Source organism: Giraffa tippelskirchi, chromosome 4, assembly GCF_054371585.1.
Source record: "Giraffa tippelskirchi isolate mGirTip1 chromosome 4, T2T-mGirTip1v1.2.pri, whole genome shotgun sequence".
NCBI lineage: Eukaryota > Metazoa > Chordata > Mammalia > Artiodactyla > Giraffidae > Giraffa > Giraffa tippelskirchi.
This window is the reverse complement of record NC_137278.1, coordinates 137,588,082-137,610,617: the sequence shown is the minus strand read 5'-3', so window position 1 is coordinate 137,610,617 and position 22,536 is coordinate 137,588,082. Positions and strand designations below refer to the sequence as shown.

General features: G+C 35.3%; 1 protein-coding gene across 5 annotated transcripts in view; it reads right to left on the bottom strand.

Moving 5' to 3' along the window:
* Positions 1-928: 928 nt before the first annotated feature.
* The window catches only part of PUS7L (pseudouridine synthase 7 like), a 25,171-nt gene continuing 3,563 nt past the window's right edge, over positions 929-22,536 (bottom strand). For all 5 annotated transcript variants that reach the window (XM_081593609.1, XM_081593607.1, XM_081593606.1 and 2 more), the window contains exons 2-9: positions 21,378-22,303; positions 18,536-18,695; positions 16,745-16,937; positions 13,233-13,331; positions 12,292-12,373; positions 10,492-10,772; positions 2,994-3,047; positions 929-1,823 (exon numbers count right to left, since the gene is read on the bottom strand). In XM_081593609.1, coding sequence (XP_081449735.1) covers positions 1,497-1,823; positions 2,994-3,047; positions 10,492-10,772; positions 12,292-12,373; positions 13,233-13,331; positions 16,745-16,937; positions 18,536-18,695; positions 21,378-22,290 — 2,109 coding nt within the window. In that variant the 5' untranslated portion in view covers positions 22,291-22,303 and the 3' untranslated portion in view covers positions 929-1,496. The remainder of the gene's footprint in view (positions 1,824-2,993; positions 3,048-10,491; positions 10,773-12,291; positions 12,374-13,232; positions 13,332-16,744; positions 16,938-18,535; positions 18,696-21,377; positions 22,304-22,536) is intronic.

Sequence of the window (22,536 nt, the reverse complement as noted above, 5' to 3'; positions counted from 1 at the left end):
AGTTAAACTAACAAATATTTAGAATTGAAAAAGACACAAGTACCCCGATGTTCATTGCAGCACCATTTACAATAGCTAGGACATGGAATCAACCTAGATGTCCATCAGCAGATGAATGGATAAGGAAGTTGTGGTACATACACACATGGAGTATTACTCAGCTATAAAAAAGAATGCATTTGAGTCAGTTCTGATGAGGTGGATGAAACTGGAGCCTATTATACAGAGTGAGTTAAGTTAGAAAGAGAAACACAAATACAGTATATTAATGTATATATATGGAATTTAGAAAGATGGTAATGATGACCCTATATGCAAGACAGGGAAAGAGACATAGATGTAAAGAACAGACTTTTGGACTCTGTAGGAGAAGGCGAGGGTGGGATGATTTGAGAGAATAGCATTGAAACATGTGTATTACCATATGTAAAACAGATGACCAGTGCAAGTTCATTGCATGAAGCAGGGCACCCAAAGCCAGTGCTGTGGGACAACCCAGAGGGATGGAGTGAGGAGGGAGGGGAGAGGGGGTTCAAGATAGGGGGACACATGGACACCTATGGCTGATTCATGTCAATGTATGGCAAAAACTGTCACAATATTGTAAAATAATTGTCCTCCAATTAAAATAAATAAATAAATAAATTTAAGACATATTTAAATTTTGGAATGGGTAAAATGTTTTCTTCCTCTAGAAACATTAAAAAGGTGGAGATAATTCTATTATTTGTTGCTTATGAAGTTGGTGCCATCTTGATTCCTTAAATGCGCCTCAAAAAGAATCAATAATACTCAGTTACTAGGTAAGTGTCAGAGCTGGAGTCTGAGCACAGATCTGACTCTAAAAATTTATGTTCTAGATGATAGAACAAATATAACAAAAAAGTAGGGGGTCAGTATATGTCAAAACAACAAAACTGTATAAAAATTTATTTCAGTGTTCATCAAAGATGATTTATTTCATAAAGGGGTAAACTACCCTTGGATATCATATTAATAAATAGAGGGATAATATTCTCCTGAAATACTGTTCTGATCATTAATTTCAAAAATAAAAAGAATGGCACTAATTAACAAAATGCTTCATCTTTCTCTCCAACCATGTTTTCATTACAAACTAGTTTAATCTACATTTTAAACAAGGAGCCTGAGGATATAAACAATACTCCAAAAGTTTTTCTTTAATGTTATCTTGCAGTATTCTCCTAATAGTCCAGAAAGATTTTAACTTTTATAGCACAGAATAAAGGTCATCGAGACATTAGATAATAGAAAAAACAAAGGCTTTGGAATCTTAAGTTCAGATCTTGCCACTTACTAGCTATATGTTCTCTTCAATGTGAGTATCAAATTCCTACTTCATTGGGATGGTGTGTAACTAAAGGAGATAACAATTAAAAGCTCCTAGAACATGGTAGACACTCAAGAAATTTTAGCTCCCTTTTCACTTTCCTTTAAAAAGTGGCACATACATGACTATATCAAGGGTATCAGTTTTAAAAGTCATGCTTCATTATTTCCCTCAGACAAACTGTAGCATAACACGAAGCGTCAAGGTCAAAAGAGATCAAAAGGGATAAAGTTGCTTCATCGATGTGGGAACCTTCCTTCTTGACATCAATACCATGGTCTTCCATCAGTTGGTATGAGAGATTACAGGGATGTTTCACAATCTTTCTATAGCATCCTGGAACATTCAGTTTCAGGGTAGGTATTTTAAATTTACATGTCTGTAGTCCATCTCTGCTGAGTAGTTCCTGGTACCACTGCCCTACTTTGTTTTTAGGGTACTGAATATTGTATCCAAGCACTGGAAGAACCACCTGTGCAAGGGAAAGGGGAAAAAAAGGTACATGAAACAGCCTTCAGAAAAATATATGATCCTTTCTCTATTTTTTTGGCCACCCTGCATAGCACATGGGATCTTACTTCCTTAACAAAGGATTGAACCCACACCCTCTGCAGTGGAAGTATGGAGTCTTAACCACTGCACTGCCAGGGAAGTCCATATGCAATCATGTTTTAAATTTACTTTTATGATTGGGACTTGAATATGTAAAAACACACTCAGAATACAAACATTACAATCGGTCTAAAACATGCTACTGAATACTACACTATTTTGATTCTTTTTAATGCTGCCAGGCAAAAAGAAGAGCTAACTGAAATCAAGAAGGACTCTTAGTTAACAAGGTAACCAACTCAAGTCAGATATTATTTGACAAATTGCTGTTAAGGTAGAAGAAATGGAACAAGAAATTGAGGTACATCTAATTACCCAACAGACTTAATCTTTGTGCAGTCATACAATGCTAAAAGCATATTCTTTCTGGAACAAAAAGAGTAATCCCTACTGCTCAATCACATAAAATTTGACAATTTTCCATTTTCCTTGCTTACTTATTAATAAAAACATGAAAGCACACAAGAAGATGCAAAATTAATTTCAATTTTCTCAGCCGCTCATGACTAAACTAATTTTGTGGAGGTTTCCTCCTTTGCTGATGACTTCTAGATATTTTTCCTTTAACTGGAACCAAAATGTAGTCAGGAAAAGGCACAAGGTAAAAAACTCAAATACACACAACATGAAAATTTCAAATTCATTATGCTCATTGGAAGAAGCCAGACACAAAAAATCACATATACTATATGAATCCATTTCTATGGCATTCTTTCAAAGGCAAAACTGTAAGACAGAAAATAGCTGAGTTGGGGCAGGGGTGAGAGGTGACTACAAATGGGCACAGGAAGTTTGAGGGAGACAGGAAACTGTTCTTTATCTTGATTCTTGTGGTAGTGATATGATGGTCTACATTTATCAAAACTCATAGAACTATAAACTGAGAAGTGAATTTTATTGTATATAAAGTATATCTGAATAAAAAGTGGTAGAAAAAAGGAGGTGGGGAGGAGAAATGGTTAGTTTACTGTCTTTTCAGCACAGTGTCTACATTTACATCTAAATGATACTAATTTTTAAGCAAGTTTACCTGATGTACTGCATATGTGTTAGCTGATTCCTCTTCCTCGGTTACTAGATGAACCTATTTTTTAAAAACATAATGAAAATACAGATGATTCTCAAGTGTTCCAAATTCCCTCAACTTTTCCTAACTCTGTATTGTATAATACAACTTCTTAGCTGAATATCAGTTTAGTTCAGTCGCTCAGTCGTGTCTGAGTCATTGTGACCCCATGAATCACAGCACGCCAGGCCTCCCTGTCCATCAAAAACTCCCGGAGTTCACCCAAACTCATGTCCATCGAGTCAGTGATGCCATCCAGCCATCTCATCCTCTGTCGTCCCCTTCTCCTCCAGCCCCCAATCCTTCCCAGCATTGGGGTCTTTTCCAATGAATCAACTCTTCGCATGAGGTGGCCAAAGTATTGGAGTTTCAGCTTCAAAACCACTCCTTCCAAAGAACACCCAGGACTGATCTCCTTTAGGATGGACTGGTTGGATCTCCTTGCAGTCCAAGGGACTCTCAGAGTCTTCTCCAACACCACAGTTCAAAAGCATCAATTCTTCGATGCTCAGCTTTCTTCACCGGCCAACCCACATCCATACATGACTACTGGAAAAACCATAGCCTTGACTAGACGGACCTTTGTTGGCAAAATAATGTCTCTGCTTTTTAATATGTTATCCAGGTTGGTCATAACTTTCCTTCCAAGGAGTAAGCATCTTAATTTCATGGCTGCAATCACCATCTGTAGTGCTTTTGGAGCCCCCAAAAATAAGGTCAGTCACTGTTTCCACTGTTTCCCCATCTATTTGCCATGAAGTGATGGGACCAGATGCCATGATCTTAGTTTTCTGAATGTTGAGCTTTAAGTCAACATTTTCACTCTCCTCTTTCACTTTCAACAAGAGGCTCTTTAGGTCTTCTTCACTTTCTGCCATAAGGGTGGTGTCATCTGCATATCTGAGGTTATTGATATTTCTTCTGGCAATCTTGATTCCAGCTTGTGTTTCTTCCAGTCCAAAGTTTCTCATGATGTACTCTGCATATAAGTTAAATAAGCAGGGAGACAATAAACAGCCTTGACGTACTCCTTTTCCTATTTGGAACCAGTCTGTTGTTCCATGTCCAGTTCTAACTGTTGCTTCCTGACCTGCATACAGGTTTCTCAAGAGACAGGTCAGATGGTCTGGTATTCCCATCTCTTTCAGAATTTTCCACAGTTTATTGTGATGCACACAGTCAAAGGCTTTGGCATAGTCAATAAAGCAGAAACAGATGTTTTTCTGGAACTCTCTTGCTTTTTTGATGATCCAGCAGATGTTGGCAATTTGATCTCTGGTTCCTCTGCCTTTTCTAAAACCAGTTTGAACATCTGGAAGTTCACGGTTCACGTATTGTTGAAGTCTGGCTTGGAGAATTTTGAGCATTACCTTACTAGCACGTGAGATGAGTGCAATTGTGCAGTTTGAGCATTCTTTGGCATTGCCTTTCTTTGGGATTGGAATGAAAACTGACCTTTTCCAGTCCTCTGGCCACTGCTGAGCTTTCCAAATTTGCTGGCATATTGAGTGCAGCACTTTCACAGCATCATCTTTCAGGATTTGAAATAGCTCAACTGAATTCCATCTCCTCCACGAGCTTTGTTCGTAGTGATGCTTTCTAAGGCCCACTTGACTTCACATTCCAGGATGTCTGGCTCTAGGTGAGTGATCACACCATCGTGATTATCTGGGTCGTGAAGATCTTTTTTGTACAGTTCTTCTGTGTCTTCTTGCCACCTCTTCTTAATATCTTCTGCTTCTGTTAGGTCCATACCATTTCTGTCCTTTATCGAGCCCATCTTTGCATGAAATGTTCCTTTGGTATCTCTAATTTTCTTGAGGTCTCTAGTCTTTCCCATTCTGTTGTTTTCCTCTACTTCTTTGCATTGATGGCTGAGGAAGGCTTTCTTATCTCTCCTTGCTATTCTTTGGAACTCTGCATTCAGATGGGAATATCTTTCCTTTTCTCCTTGGCTTTTTGCTTCTCTTCTTTTCGCAGCTATCTGTAAGGGCTCCTCAGACAGCCATTTTGCTTTTTTGCGTTTCTTTTTCATGGGGATGGTCTTGATCCCTGTCTCCTGTACAATGTCACGAACCTCCATCTATAGTTCATCAGGCACTCTGTCTATCAGATCTAGTCCCTTAAATCTATTTCTCACTTCCACTGTATAATCATAAGGGATTTGATTTAGGTCATAACTGAATGGTCTAGTGGTTTTCCCTACTTTCTTCAATTTAAGTCTGAATTTGGCAATAAGGAGTTCATGATCTGAGTCACAGTCAGCTCCCGGTCTTGTTTTTGCTGACTGTATAGAGCTTCTCCATCTTTGGCTGCAAAGAATATAATCCATCTGATTTCAGTGTTGACCATCTGGTGATGTCCATGTGTAGAGTCTTCTCTTGTATTGTTGGAAGAGGGTGTTTGCTATGACCAGTGCATTCTCTTGGCAAAACTCATTAGCCTTTGTCCTGCTTCATTCTGTACTCCAAGGCCAAATTTGCCTGTTACTCCAGGTGTTTCTCGGAGAAGGCAATGGCACCCCACTCCAGTACTCTTGCCTGGAAAATCCCATGGACAGAGGAGCCTGGTAGGCTGCAGCCCATGGGGTCGTGAAGAGTCAGACACGACTGAGCAACTCCACTTTCACTTTTCACTTTCATGCACTGGAGAAGCAAATGGCAACCCACTCCAATATTCTTGCCTGGAGAATCCCAGGGACGAAGGAGCCTGGTGGGCTGCCGTCTATGGGGTCGCACAGAGTCGGACACGACTGAAGCAACTTAGCTGCAGCAGCCAGGTGTTTCTTGACTTCCTACTTTTGCATTCCAGTCCCCTATAATGAAAAGGACATCTTTTTGGGTTTTAGTTCTAAAAGGTCTTATAAGTCTTCATAGAACCGTTCAACTTCAGCTTCTTCAGCATTACTGGTTGGGGCAAGGGCTTGGATTACCATGATATGGAATGGTTTGCCTTGGAAACGAACAGAGATCATTCTGTCCTTTTTGAGATTACATCCAAGTACTGCATTTCGGACTCTTTTGTTGACCATGATGGCTACTCCATTTCTTCTAAGGGATTCCTGCCCACAGTAGTAGATATAATGGTCATCTGAGTTAAATTCATCCATTCCAGTCCATCTTAGTTCGCTGATTCCTAGAATGTTGATGTTCACTCTTGCTATCTCCTGTTTGACCACTTCCCATTTGCCTTGATTCATGGAACTAACATTCCAGGTTCCTATGCAATATTGCTCTTTACAGCATCGGGCCTTGCTTCTATCACCAGTCCCATCCACACCTGGGTATTGTTTTTGCTTTGGTTCCATCCCATCATTCTTTCTGGAGTTATTTCTCCACTGATCTCCAGTAGCACATTGGGCACCTACCGACCTGGGGAGTTCCTCTTTCAGTAGCCCATCATTTTGCCTTTTCATACTGTTCATGGCATTCTCAAGGCAAGAATACTGAAGTGGTTTGCCATTCCCTTCTCCAGTGGCCCACATTCTGTCAGACCTCTCTACCATGACCTGTCTGTCTTGCGGGGCCCCACACGGCATGGCTAAGTTTCATTGAGTTAGACATACTCAAATAAGATCTTTTCACAGGTTGTCTCTATAGGAGCAGACTACTTAAAAATTAGAATGATTCTTCTTGCTTTAACCTGATAACTGCAGGGGAAATAGAGAATAGGGCAGCTTATCACTCTGAAGCAACACCTTCACCTCAGTTACCAATCATCTTTTTCTAAATTGCAAAGTATTTTTTTTTTTATTACACTGAATCAAAAATCTGTTTCCATGAAATCCCTCTCCAATCTCTATCCCCAACAGGTATCATAATACTCTATGAGAAATAGTGCTTCTCAAAATATGTTTTATAGACTAGTAATAATTGTCACATGTACGCGGGAAAAAAAAAGAAGTTAGTGATAAGTTTGAGAAATGTTGCTCGAGGACACAGAATAAATAATTCCGATTTCTCTGAGACATGAAAGCTCAACAGTATAAAGGCAGCTACCATCACTCCATGAGGATTAATTAACACAGTCTCATTTTCCTAAAGCATTCACCATATAATGCCTAGATCTTCTCTAAACTTGCTTGTTTTCCCAATTCTCCCTACTTAGAGCAATAATATCCCTCCTTTTTGCCTTTTCATTTTGGGTTTATTTGTTTGTTTACATGTTAATAACCCATTTTAACTGCTGCATTCAGAAATGGACATAATACTCTAGATGTGATCTGACCAAAATACATGGGGCTATGATCTCTCTTGCATCATCAATTCCAGCTCTTTGCCTTTCACAAATTCATAAGCATTCCTAAAATACTACAATTTAAGCAATTTGTGAAAATACTGAATAAACATTTTCAAGTACAGAACACTGTAGCTCTCATTAGAGAGCTCCCTCCATGCTGATATCAATTGATGAATTAACCATTCTTTTGTCCTATGGCAGCTCCACAAAGATGAATTCACCTGATTTTCTCATTGTTTAATTCACATTTCTCCACCTTACTCACAAAAAAATTATGAGAATCTGCCAAGTCACCTGAAATTAAGCTACATCTGTAGGCCTAGTAATTCTATCAAAAAGGGGCTCAGATTAGTTTCCTACAATTTTTAATGTAGATGTGCAACATGAAATATTCTACAAATATTAATTTGTCTTTTCCTTTTCCATATTTTCCATATTTTATTTCCTGAGCATCCAATTCTTGCCTTTTCTTTTCTCAGTGCTAACTAATAAAGTATAAATAATCGATTTTAAAAATACAGATACTTTTTGCTGCTAATAAAAGGAAACTCTGCAAAATGTGAAAAAGAAAATGTTTTTTTTTCTCCTATATCTCCTGAAAGAAAAGTAGACAAAATCCTGATCACAAAAATATCCTTGCAAATGTTATCTGGAACAAAGTCTTATGACACATATGCATTTCAGAGATTATTGCTATATCTTGTCAAGTGAACTTGAACTTCTGAAAGTCTGAATTAGAAATGCCTAACTTACTAAATAATGTATTGCCAAGAAATATTTAAAAGGACATGTTTTCTGAAAGGTATTAAAAAAACTTAATGTTTTTCATTTACAAAATGGAATCAACTGACATAGCTCTTCTTCCATTTATATAAGGTAAAATAAAACCTAAGATGCCGCTAGATTTCTTTTTACACAGTTTCAGAATCTGTGTCTCAGTTAAATGACCATTCTTAATGAAGCTCCTAGTGATCACTTTTTTTTTTCCCCTTAATTTTTCTTATATTTTATTGTTTGACTGTGCCGGGTCTTATTGTGGCACGCCAAGATCTTCAATCTTGTTGCAGCTAGCAGGATCTTTATTGTGGCATGTGAACTGTTAGTTGAAGCATGAGAACTCTTAGTTGTGGTATGTGGAATCTAATTCCCTGACCAGGGATGGAACCCCGGCCCCCTGCCTTGGGAGCACAGAGTGTTAGACAGCGGATCACCAGGGAAGTCCCTCACTTTCTTATCTAAATATTCACAAGTCATTCATTTAATAGAATAGTAAAGCAGACCTCTTCGTCCTGGCTCACTCATCACTCAGCCTTGACTCCTTTTCTGATAGTGTAACTGCAATTTCCTGGGAGCTTCCCTCCCAGTTCTTGAATCTGGTTTGGGTGGGATTGTTCCAGGAAGGAGTCCTTGGAACACAGGCTTTGCCAATCACATACTGCAGTCCACAGTAACTGGTCTGGGGACATGGAACACAAACCAAGCCATTCTGAGACTCAATTCCATGGCTTTGACTGAAACTGTTAGGAAATAAAACACTTCTTTTCTGGAGAAGAAACTGAGAATGGATCTAACAGACAGGAAAGCAGAGCTGAAAGATGAAGAAAATGAGATGGATGATTTAGGACACTGTTTAAGCCCCTTGATACAGCTGTACCTGAATTAATCATGGACTTTCAGTTATGAGGGCCAAGAAATTTTTGTCTGCTTTCCTTAAGTTAGTCTGAGGTGGGCTTCTATCACTTGAAACAAACAAACAAACAAAAAAATCCTAATTTATACATCTAAAACCCTGCCATTAATTTAGATAAATTGTCCTTTACAGTAAGTTCAGTCTATTTTTTCTCCATTTTTGAAAAATAGGACCATGCCCTATCTCCGCATGCTGACACTTTTCTACACCCTATGATTTCTCTAGTAGAGACCAAGCTGGGCTAGGAATCAGAAAACTAGGTCTTCTGAATTCTACTACCTATATCACTTAACCTGCTTCCTCTCCAGCCTGGGTCTCAATTTTCATTTCTATCAAATAGGAATTAGAAAAGAAGTCTCTAAAATATTTTTCTCCCCTAAAGTTCAATGATTTTATGATGTTATATACAAAAGCACTACTCAAGTCCATTCATTAATTTTTAAAATATATTTTTGAGACTGAATTAAGATAATGATGAATAGTCTCCTCTTTTTGCATTACAACGCTATGAAATGAATTTCTTTATGTGATTTATGGAATTCAATTTCATTATTTAGGTGAAATCCACAGAGATTAAAATACCATAAAAATACTAGTTGGAAATACCAATATCCAAAATATCCAAAATACCATGGAGGAAATGGAAGGATCAATTTTATAAGACAAATTATATTTTATTAATATAAATGTCTCTAAGATATTATTGAGAGAAAAAAATTGTAAAACCACACTTATATAAAAGAAATGACATTTCATATCCTATATAGCATTATTATATAAATTTTATTCTTTTTCCTTTTCACAGTTTAAGTTTCGAGTCTCAAAGTTCTGTACTTTTTTTTCTCATTGTTAACTAACAAAAATATACTTTCTGTGGATATTTATGGGGAAGCATAGAAAATGTTCTAGAAGGAAATATGCCAAAAGAGATAGATTGATTTTCTGATAGTGGCAGAGGAAATCACAACAGAGTGGTGGCAGGAATGACATCTCCATCTGTACTGTTTTGATATTGATTCTGAAGGAGCCTGTTTCATGTATTGGGTGTGTGCTCAGTTGCTCAGTTTTATCTGACTTTTTGCAACCCCAAAGACTGTAGCCCGCCAGGCTCCTTTGTCCATGGGATTCTCCAGGCAAGAATACTAGAGTGGGTTGTCATTTCTTCCTCCAGGGGATCTTCCCGACCTGGGGATGGAACCTGCGTCTACTGCATCTCCTGCATTGGCAGGCGGATGCTTTTACCAATGAGCCACTTGGGAAGCCTGATTTATGCATTGCTTGTGTAATTTTCTAAAGAATGTGCTCTTTTAAGGAAGGCTTACTATCTTTGTAACTCTCACTTCATACCACTGACCATTTTTATATTTCTATTTAATGGCATGTTAAGTGTCAGCTGACAGCAGAGTAGAAGCAGACGAGCAAATACTAGTTTAAAAAAAAGCATGTTTAATTTTAAATTTTTTTCTAAAATAAGAGCTTCTGAAAATAAGTGCTCCTGGTGCATAACTACTCTTGAGATGAAATGATACTTACTTTACTACTTGGTAATTGCTCATTGTCAGCATCTTCATCCAAACAGACCAAGTCACCCTCCACAACTCTTGAGCCATAGGTTGCAAGTCTGTAAGATACTGCCTCATTCCAGATTTTGCTGCTGTATGCATGAACGTAGAATATGCGCATAGAATGGGGGAAGGAGAACCACGCCTGGATGCAGCCCTCCTCTGTCACACCAAAGCGATGCAGTGACTCTAACAGTGCTCTCTCCCGAACTTTGAATTCAGGCATCAGTGAAAGTGTGCCTTTAGCATCCTCTGAAACAAAAAGATCAGTCAGTTCCTTTTATTCAAAGGCCAGTTATTAAGAGCTTTACCACGCTCTCTAAATGTACTGAGCTATCCTGGGAACCTGAATATGAAAATGAAGCTCAGCACCAACTATAAACCAGAGCTACATTTGAAGAGGTTTTTTGTTTGTTAAAAATCATTAATCATATGGCTCATTCACTTTACCTGCTTTAAAAAAGAGCACATTAGTAACTCCGACTTCAGGATGGAGATTAACTAATTTGCAGTTATTTAGAACACTTTTTTTAAAGCATTATATAAGTCCCTGAGCTGAGATTTTAAAGAGCTGTTATGGACATTTTACACAGAATTTTTTGAATAAGAAAGGGTTGACATCTGGATCCTTCAAGTATGCTATTCATTCATTCTACTATTCAGCATGCTTTTTAAAATTAGATTATTGGACCCATGGCAAAGCTGCTTATTCAGGTAGGGCCTTGGAGTAAGCATTTTAACAAATGCACCAGGTTTCTTGCACACACTAAAGTTTAACAATCACTGCCATAAGGAAATTATTTCTCAGGGCCCTACAACAGATGTAATTTTGAACTTTCTTTAGTATTACATAGATTACTCATAACAATGTGAACTGCTCATATTGTTTACAGATTTGGGTGTGGCATAAAAATATTTTTCTCCTATTAATCATCATATATGTAATATGTACATAATTAAAAATAATGGAGATATTAGAAACTGATGTCCTTTATTTCTATGCAAGTGAAATTTAATATGCACATATATGTTGATCATGTATTTAACAAATCTAAAATCTTACGGTTGCTGTTACTACTTAAATACACATAATATTTATTCAGTATTCAGAAAAGCCAGGCACTATTTTAAGAGCATTAAATCTATTATTTTATTTAAATATTAACAGTCTTTTAGGTACTATTATCAGCTTCAATTTGCAGATGAAGTAACTAAAACAATGAGGCTAAATCACTTGCATGAGACTATATGCTGGGAAGTACTAAACCTGATTATTAAACCCATGTAGACTGACTCTAGAACCACACTCATAACAATTTTTTTTTTAGTGCTTCCCATTAAATATTCTATATATACTGAGCTAAAGTTTTCAAAATTAGCAATCAGGGCTAAATGGAGACTAGATCAAAAACAATGCACAAAGTACCAGATATAACAAATGTACTTTTATCTAGTTTATTTTTCAGTCTCCTGATTGAAGTGAATTATACTTCCATCAGTGCCAGTTTAGAATTGCGAACTCTACCTTTTTCGAGGATTTAGGCCAAGAAAAACTCATAAAGCATCTTTTCCCTCACCCAACCCCGAAGCAAGAGTTATACAAAAGTCCCATAAAAATGGAGTACCTAGGGCACATAATAAAAATGCTTAAATATATAATATATTACAGTCTATTTCTTAACACATTTATGTTGTAATGTATGCTATCCTGATGATATAACACTTGTATATCTGCCTGGCTATATATGAGGTAAAGAAACTATTAAAATACCAGTTTGAAGAAAATATTTCTTTGCTCTATTTACAGGATCATCCAAATCTTCTGGTGTTAAAAATAATTTTACAGCCTTCACCTTTAAAGACCAAACAAGCAAACATGTGTTAAATGAAACTGACAAATTACTTACTTTAAAAAAAAAGGTACAAACTGTCCAACATCTTGAAAGAATAGGCATTTAACATGATATTTGACATGGCAATTTTATCTTTAAGCATTCATAAGCTAAACAATTTAGAATTAACCTCCAGTACAAAGCAACCTAATACACAGATTTAAAATCTTATGGACTGGAAAATTGGTCCACACAACTTCCACTGATCTTCTGTCATTTTTTGCCTCTCTCATAGAAGTAAGAACAGAGTATTAAGTGATCACATAAAACTCAGGCTTAACCAACACACAACAAAAAAAGGGGAGAGAACACGCATAGGCAAGTGGAAAGTCACTAATTTCATTTGTGTTCTCAAGTTTCACAACTCTTTGTCTTTGGTCTTAAAAATAAATGTAAATAAAAGTTTTAAAAATTCCCAACTTTAATATTTTCTTTTAAAACAGAAACAGATTAAAAGACACTCCTTAAAAAAAAAGATATCTACTAGTTCCTGTATTTTATCACTGTCTCCAGTACTACAACTTATTTCTAAGTATGCTTCTTGGAGTAGGAAAGGATCTTAAAACAGGGCATTCAATCTAGCCTCCAGTTCATTCTTTTACATTACTCATTCATTCAAACAAATATTATTCAGCATCTGCTTTGCTATAAAGTGATATCATGAATATAGTGGTTACTCAATAAACATGGTGTAAGGTACAGAACATATATATGGGGGTATACATGCATTTATATGCTGGGTTAAGAAAGCAATGACCTGGCTCATCTAGTAAGTACATCTGACAGAATAGGTAAATTTATATCTTTTCAGAATCCATACCATTTCATTCTTCAGCAAAGCCAATCCAATTTGGTCTGTGTGAACTTTCCTTCCCATCCCAAATCTCTGTGGTCCATAGTAATTCACAAATCCTTTATTCTATAAACACACAAAAAATCAGTTAATTAAAAATATATTACTATGGACTCGTGTCTGTTTCCTCCCAAAAGTCACATACATGTTGAAACCCTAATCTCCAGTGTGATGGTATCTGGAGGTGGGCATTGAAGAGATAATTAGATCATGAGGAGAGCGGCTTCATGAATAGGATAAGAACATTAATAAGAAAAAGCGGTGGAGCTAGCCAACTTTCTTTCTATCGCATGTGAATACAATAAGAAGACCAGGCAAGTATCCTGATCTCAGGCTTCCAGCCTCCAGAACTATGATAAGTAGTTTTCTGTTGTTTAAAAATCACGTTGTCTTGTGTTAGTTTCAAATGAATAGTAAAGTGATATTCTTTTTCAGATTCTTTTCCATAATAGGTGATTACAAAGTATAGAGTATAGTTCCCTCTTCTATACAGTAGGTCCTTGTTGCTTTCCTGTTTTGGATATAGTAGTATGTATATGTTAATCCCAATCTTCTAATTTATCTATCCCCAAAAAACATTTTTTAAAAAGATCCAAACTGTCTTGACTAAATCTTTTTTCCCTAATACATGGACCAGTTTAAAAAATAAACATGTCTAAATCAATGAAAATATTTTAGCATTGTGTTGTCACCACTGAGCACCATTTCATTTCTGAAGGAAACACTGAAAATACAGAAGGTAAAGATAAAACCATTGTAAAGTTATAATAGCATTTTTGTATTTGTTTATCAGCTCCGCAAAGATAACTGTTCACTGTACTATAGCATTGTGTATGTCATAGGGTTTTTTTTAGAACTTATTTTGTTGGGGTATAAAATAATGGAGAATTGAATGTTCAAGCCAATTTTCATATCATTTGTTGAGTAAGGATTTAAAGAGAATCATGTTTCACTTTGCTTTATACCTGAAAACTAACAGAACAATGTAAAATAACTGTATGTCAATAAAAAAATTTAATTAAAAAAATAAAAATAAATAAAAATCACGTTGTCTATGGTTCTTTGTTACAGTCTCAAACTAAGATAAATAAATACAATTATTGTGTCAAAATATGTAACCAAGTCTTTCTCTTTGTCTTTATTGTAATAAAAGAATCCTATAATTGGCAATATACACATGGATACCAAGTGGGCTGAGAAACACTATATGGTTAAAGAATAGAAAGGAAAAGAATAAGTGATTGAAAATTAGAAAATAAGTGAAAAGGTTTTAAAAATATGTGAGTTTTTCATTCCCATTACTGAGGAGTTTTCTGGCATGTGGGACTCTTGGTGCTAAAATCAGGTAAGTTCTGGGAAAACTGGGATGAACTGGTTACCTAGTACTGCATCTGCTCTGATCCCTGAAGCTCCTTCTGATTTCGAGGATTTGACTGTCTGCAGATGCTTGAAATATGAAGCAGATTTATATTCAAACCCAGCAAGTCCTGGCTTTTTTGTATATAATGGTTGGTTTTTCGATTATCTGTTTCTGAAAGTCTGGGCCAAGACAATGACACAGCACCACTTCAGTAGGAACAGAAAATTGATATTTACTACTGCAACCGTTGAGAACATTGGTCAGTGGTTAAACATGTCCTCACAAAGCAAACACCAGGCCCATATGGTTTCCTGAAAGACAAAAGAGCTTTCTACACTCACTCTATGGGGGGAATATATTAATATAGTCATTCAACGATGATTATCAAGCACTGAATCCAGGACTGTTCAATAAAAGATGAAAATAAAAGATAATTTGTAATCAGCATGCTACACAAGGAATTGCGTCCTGACCTCATGCCACAAAGGTAAACTGTAGATACAATAAGTACTCCCTGTTTAAAGTCTCACAGTTAAACACTTTTAACTATTTCAAATTTGGAAAAATAACATTAGACAATATCCTAAAAACACCAGAACAGTTTTAAGTACCCCTCCCAAGTTACTCAGGGTTGATTACAATAAACTGTTTATAGCAATCTGAGTTATAACCCTTTAAAACAAAACTCCAAAGATTTCTTATTTTCAGGACTTCTCAGCTCCCTTCCCCTCATCATGAGAACTAAAGGAAAGTTGGCTAAACTTAAGATTATTCCTATGGGGATTTTAAAATGTATATGAATAGGTACCAAGTGAAAGCTAGGCAATAAATGCCATCAGAGTTCAGAAAGCTCCACTCCCTTTTCTAAGAGATATCTTTCTAATAGTTTACCAGGGGCCAAAGGAAAAACAGAAAAAAACCAAGAATCTTAGGTAGGTCTAGAAAAAAGGAAAAAGTAACCATATAAAGAGTATGCACTTGGGGAATGCCTATAGACACAGGTAAATATGAGGATTTTAAATATCTTTAGTGAAGATATTTTCCTCTCTGTTAGGTATAATAGTGATTAAAATCTGGTTTCTGTTTGTTTTCCTGTTGGAGAGGCAGAAAATTTTATAAAAAGGTCTTTGTGGTCAGAAACTTGCAGCAGTGTTTCTCAATGTTAGTTGTGGAGTAGAATCACTTAGGGAGATTTTTTCAAAAATGCTAATGCCTAAGCTACATCCCCAAACGTTCTTATTCAATCAGTTTGGGAGAAAAAACAGACTAGCGAAATTTTTTAAAAACATTGAGAAGGTTGAGAATTTCTGGTCCAGATCGGGGGTTGGCAAGCTATTTAACTGGCCCACAAGTCAAATCTGGCCCTGTAACCACTGTTTTTGTATATAAAGTTTTATTGGAACATGGCCATGCTCATTCATTTATGTATGGTCCATGGATGCTTCCACACAATAGCACAAGAGTAGCTGCAACAGAGAACATATGTGTCTACAAAACACATGTTTATTTATTTATTTTCTGGCCCTTCACAGAAAAAAGTTTGCTGACCCACAGTCTATATGATCAGAATGAAGGCTATGACTGTATGTGCCCATTTAGATGCTCAGCAAGTATCATTTTAAAACTTACAGCAAGTAATTTTTTACTGTAAGAATAATAAAATGTATATGATCTACCATTTGTATACATTGAAACAAAATTCAAAATTAGATTTAAAAGAAAAAACATTCTGGAAAGTAATATAAAAACTATTTACCAATGATTTCTGAAAGAATTGCTGAACAAAGTCTCCCCCCAAATTAATCTCTTTGCCTGTAATACTACTCTAAATGGCAGATGCTAAAAAAAAATCTTTACTTTAAACAGATAGTTTTTACCCTTCCTACTAGCGGAGTCTATACAATTTTTTTAATTACACTAAAGTTGTATTTTCTTCAATACAAAGATATGTACTAAGAAGAAAAATAAAAAATAAGTAAAATAGACCTAATTATCATTTTAAAAAAATAATTATACATGCACATAAGAAGAAAAGGTACAGAAGAAAAACAAAATTTCCCTTCATATCTCAATGTGAATAAAGATTTTCCTAAAATACTCTACAGTGCAGTTTTCTTACCTTAACATTTTCTATTGCCTCTAAAATTCTCTCTCTCAGGTTTCCAGAATCATTTATTTGATTTTTTAAATTTCTGATGACAATATCAAAGTGATTTCCTTTGAGCTGACCAAGTCTAAGGGAATCTTCTACAGACCGAATGTTAAACATATTCATTCTTTTCTTTTCAACTTCTTTTTCAATATTTTTCAACCTATAAATGATAAATCATTTGTCATTTAGACTCAGTTAACTCTTACATTTAAAAAACAGTTTGTGTTTAAACTAATGATAAAAATTATTAATATGTTAAAAATGTCAAAAAATTAATTTAAAATAAAGTTTAAATGACAGTTGGCAGACAATCACTTATACTGGAATACTGAAAAACTGGGGAGATTATTTCAAAAACACTTCATTTATTTCAACAAATTGCACTAAAAATCCTTTATCATAGGATTATGTTAACAGAGTTATTCTATGAATTGGGACACATATTCCTAACGCTATCACTCTATGTAGCCTTCTGACTTCTCCTTAGTTCAAGTGATAGATCCTCTTAACTGTCCTCTGCTCTTCTGTCCTTAGACTTTGCTCCTTTCCTCCTCAGTTTTTCTCCAATGTTCCCAAAAAACCACTAGCACCAGGGGACTTCCCTTAAATTCTGTTCTGAACACTTCTTTACTCAAATTTTCAGTGCTTCACCAATATTAGATTCCAATTGTCTTATCTTAACTTTTAAGATCCTATAAGAACTGATGTAAATTTTTCTTTACATCTATATTTTCTGTAGTCCTTAAAGCAACCATCTGCTTTATTAAGCAGACTGTTTAGCTTACAGGCCCTCCAAAATATCTTCAGATTTTCTGCATCTGCTAAAATCTTACTATTGGTTAAAGGGTAATTAAAATTCCATACCCATAAATCAAATCAAACTACTCTTTCCTCCTAGAAACTAATAAAATATTTTGTCTTTGGTGGTTAAAAAATAGTTTTTAACATCTAAATACCTTTTAACATCTGAAGTCATTCTTTCTTACTGTAGTGCACTTCTTGACCACAAAGACAAAATCATAAACATTTTTCTGTCCCTCATATGAGAACTTAAAAATATCTCCCAGAAAATAGTACTTAAACATCTGATGACTAAAGATTAATATATTTTTAATATGTCAAGTTAGGCAGAATTTTAGTCCAGTGATTCAACTTTTTTGAACTTTACCTAAAGGAAAGCATCCACAAGGCACAGGTTTAAATGTAATAAAATTAATCATAGTAGTATTTACAGTGAAAAATTGGAACAAATTTCTATATCCAAATAAGGGAAAGTTAAACAAATTAGTCCATATAATGAACATGACTTTGAAATATTTCATGACATACATTTTCATTAAAAATACTCTTTTTATTTTTATAAGGAAAATACAAACTACATACACAGTATTATTTTCACATATATAAAAAAAGCCTCTGTAGCACCTGTATATATCATAGTCTCTGAAAAATGTCTGAAAGGAAACAGATCAAAATGTTTTTGTGGTTATTTCTGTGTAAGAGAAATTTTAGTGACATTTAACACTTTTTTATATTTTTCTAAATCTTCTACAATAAACATGTATTTCTTTTACAATAACAGAAGTCTATTTAGAAGATAATTATACTATTAATACAGAATATGCTTGTCAATAAGCCTGTAGTCAATTACTATTGATAGGTCAATATGCTCCCAGTATTATTCTCAGTTTTTAATCTAGCATTTATTTATTTGATGCAATAAGAAAATAAAGTTCTATCCTTTAAACATCTTATTACCTCTCCGGTGTCACTTTTCTAACCACCATTGCTTGATAGGTGATGGCTTTCTTGTCTTTAAGTCCTGCATAACTAAAATCCGAAGGAATCACACCAAGTTTGACAGCTAAAAAACCAACTGCTTCAAACATTTCTAGATTTTCTTTTCGTAGGGTAAAAGCTGAAACAAACAAAAAGTCCTCGATTACAAAAAAAAAGGCAGCTAAATAAATCATTTACATTCTTAGCAAACTGACAGATCATTACAGTGAATCAAATCATTAATTTAGATGAGTATTTTTTAATCAAAATACAGTCAGTAAAACACAAAACCTCACAGATTTCAGCTCTCATTTTTAAAATACTAGTTGGTTCACTAAAGGCTTACAGAAAAAAAAAAATCCACATTCCCTGATTAGGCATTCATATTGGCCCCAATCTACCCCACCAGTCTGCACTTGGGCTATCTTATATATTCTATAATTGTAACGCAGAGAACTCATCACAACCCTTGGATGAACTAAAGCCTTCCACTGCTGTGGACTTGTGTGCATTGAGGTCCTCTGTCTAAAACACATGCTCCCTCCATTTATTATTTGCCACACTTCTATTCATGCTTCAAGATCCAAGGGCCATAGCAGTTTTCCCTCAAATTCCTTCCAGGTTCTCAAGGCTGAATGCTCCCAAAGTAGGGATCATGTTCGTTTTATTGATAATTATATTCTCAGGCTAACATATAGTAAGTATTCAAATATTTGTTGAATAGTTGAAAACACAAACGTTACAAGGAGTTGATTACTTAAACCTACATGTCTTCACAAGCTGTCATTATTTACATCATGACACTGAACACCATGCCATAATTTATCTCTTTAAGTTTGTGTATCCTGTAGACTGGGAGTTTCAGGCCAGGAAATCAGTAAATAAAACAGAACTTGTTGCCTCATGGTAGATCCTTCAAATGTCTACTAGATGAGAAGGTGAGAATGAGATCTGAGATTGCAAAAGTGGAAGGAGGAACAAGCCCAGTAACAATTACCACCAAGCACTCCCCTCCAACCCCACCAACTTGTTGGCCTATATAACCTGCCAACATTGACAGTAAGAAAATATCTCAGTCCTCAATTCACCATAAACATATGACACTTCAAAGTACTGCCCTCTTGCCTCAGATGATGGAAAGAAAATTCAAAGTATTCTACAGAATAATTTCTATTTTGTTCAACTCCTATAACCATCATCAGGAGCTACAAGAGTCTCTCTGAAGAGCACTTTAAGAAAAATGAATATTTAACATAAGCCTGACTCAGGAAGTAGAAGGATGTGAAATCTATCTATCTCTGAATAAATAAAATAGCTAAACAAAAGCTTATAATATCTATTCTTTAGAAATCATGTTTAAAAGAAAAGAAAAGTAAGATCTGTATGTTCTTTACATCTCTCTATAAAGAATCTCTAAAAACATGGAAACAGCAAGTTTCAAAAATATGCAGGGTATATATTATTTATGAAAAGTTTTAAAAATCTGCATAATGATTTGATATTTGAACATATTGTAAAATGACCACCACGATAAGTCTAGTCAACATTTATCACCACACGTAATTACAAGTTTTTTCTTGTGATGACAACTTTTAAGATCTATTTTCTCAGCAACTTTCAAATATACAATACGATATCATTGACTGTAGTCACCATGCTATACAGGCTTCCTGATGGCTCAGTGGTAAAGAATCCACAGGTTTGATTCCTGGGTTGGGAAGATCCTCTGGGGAAGGAAATGGCAACCCATTCTAGTACTCCTGCCTGGGAAATCCCATGGACAGAAGAGTCTGGCGGGCCATAGCCCATGGGTCCGAAAGAGTCGGACAAGTCTTAGCGGGCCACAGCCAAAGGGATCGCAAATAGTTGGAAACGACTTGGCGACAAAACAACAATCATGCTGTCTCTACATTACATTCCAGGACTTATTTATTTTATAACTGGGAGTGTGTACCTTTTGACCACCTTCATCAATAAACATAAATTCGTATTTTTAAAAATTCATTTTAAATTGCCAATAGGTTAAACATAATTACAACATAAGCAAAACCTGTTTGAGATCCATAATAATTTACAAGAAATATACCAGTCCTGGAGCCAAAACTTTGAGTATCAATTAGTAATAATGTGGAAAAAAAACTAATAGTATTTTAAATATACCAAATCTATGGAACTAGACAGACATCACTAAAATATCTTAAAAGTATAGGAACAGCCTGGCTAGGAACTGCAAACTGTGAAAAACAGACCAAGAAAGTGTATTACATAGAGTAAAAATCAAAAACTGATAACAGGGCTCAGGAATCTCTCTCAACAAGCCCTTTTGATGATTATAATGAATGTAAAATTTTGAGAAACTCTTCTCTAAAAGATGGACAGTGTGAAAGGAAGGAACTCCCTGTAAGTCTGCAGCATTATTTCCATAGTTTATGAAGTCCGGCTGTTCTAGATTACAAGGTATTCTCTTCACTTCCCTAAGCACAGCAAACATATTTTACTTCTCTCCAAATACTTAAGACAACTTTCAAAATATGAAATCAAGATTCATCCCCCGTGACATTTATTAAACAAAGTAATTCTTTAACTTTATACATTTGTGACTATATTAGCTATAAACATGTGTTAATCACACTTTCATCAATAAGATTAATATTTTAAAACTAGTATACTTTGAAAGGCTTATCTTCCATTTAAAAAAGGACCCATATATTGCTTTCAATATCCCTCTGGACATGTCTATTTAATTCATTTGAAATTACACACATTTCATGCAATTTTATCTAAGTTTACCTAAGAAAATGGTAATGATGTATTAAGTTACCTGTATATATATCTTTTCTTCCCTGGCATTCAAGAAGAGACCTCTTCCAGTTCTTGTGAGCTTTTACCCGAAATCTTACAGTTATCACTACATTCGGATTATCAGCACTGTTATTCAGTTCAGGAAAGGATTTGGTTTCCACAAGATTTCCAAACTTTTTGTTGACAAAATGGTGGACAGCTTTTCTGTGTTCTTTGTTTGTATCAGGTTTAAAGGTAAATTTGGAATTTTCTTTCTTTGCATCCAAATATTTAAAAAAGTCAAATGCTTCTTCTTCGGATACCAAGTGACAAAGTTCTTTATACTCAAGATTTGGTCTTACAACAATTTCACTGTTTTTTCCTACAGTTATTAAAAAAGGAAATTTCTGCCTAATAGCACTATGCAAGGTAGCCCTCTGGTTCTTGTCAAGGATTCTGCCTAATGAGAATTCAGGAGATGGTCCAATTAGCTCAGTTTTAGAATCCCACTTCTCTTTTATATCACAGGCAAACTGATTCAGTAATTCATTAGTTTTTTCATCTAACAAGGAGCCTAATACATCAATGTTTTCTTCTTCACCTTTGGAAGTTCTATCTTTGATAGTATCTTCCTTTTCTGAACAAAGCACAAAATTTTGGTCATCATTGGAGCACCCAGCCAAAGTACTGATTTCTTGATTGCCTGTCTCTTCAAAGGATAAAATCTGAAGATCTAGTTTTGCTTTTTTAGCCAAATGATTTGGCTCAGGTAATACTTTACTAACCTTGTAAGCAGGTTTGTCACTGGCTTTATTAACTAACTCTCCCTGTTCATCAATCTCAATAACAATGAAGTCACTTGGTGAGCTTTTTATGGTGCCATGAAAACCAACATGATCAGTTATGAAACACAAAGAACTGAATCTGATTCTGAAATCTGTATCCTCTTCCATTCTTGAACAATGCCTACAAAAGAAACAGAGGTGATCAATTACCAGGAAGAAAAAGAATCTGGATAACAAAAAAAGAAATTGGTTTGCAGGATTTATTTAATGCTGCTTCTCTCTCTCCCTTCCAATTCTGAGTCCCTTTAAATGACATTACTAATTTATTTCTATCTATCATGTGTATTTTGACTCTCCTATACCAAGATGGCATGTCTTTTGATTTGCATCTTGACTCTTCACCCACTCCAGGCT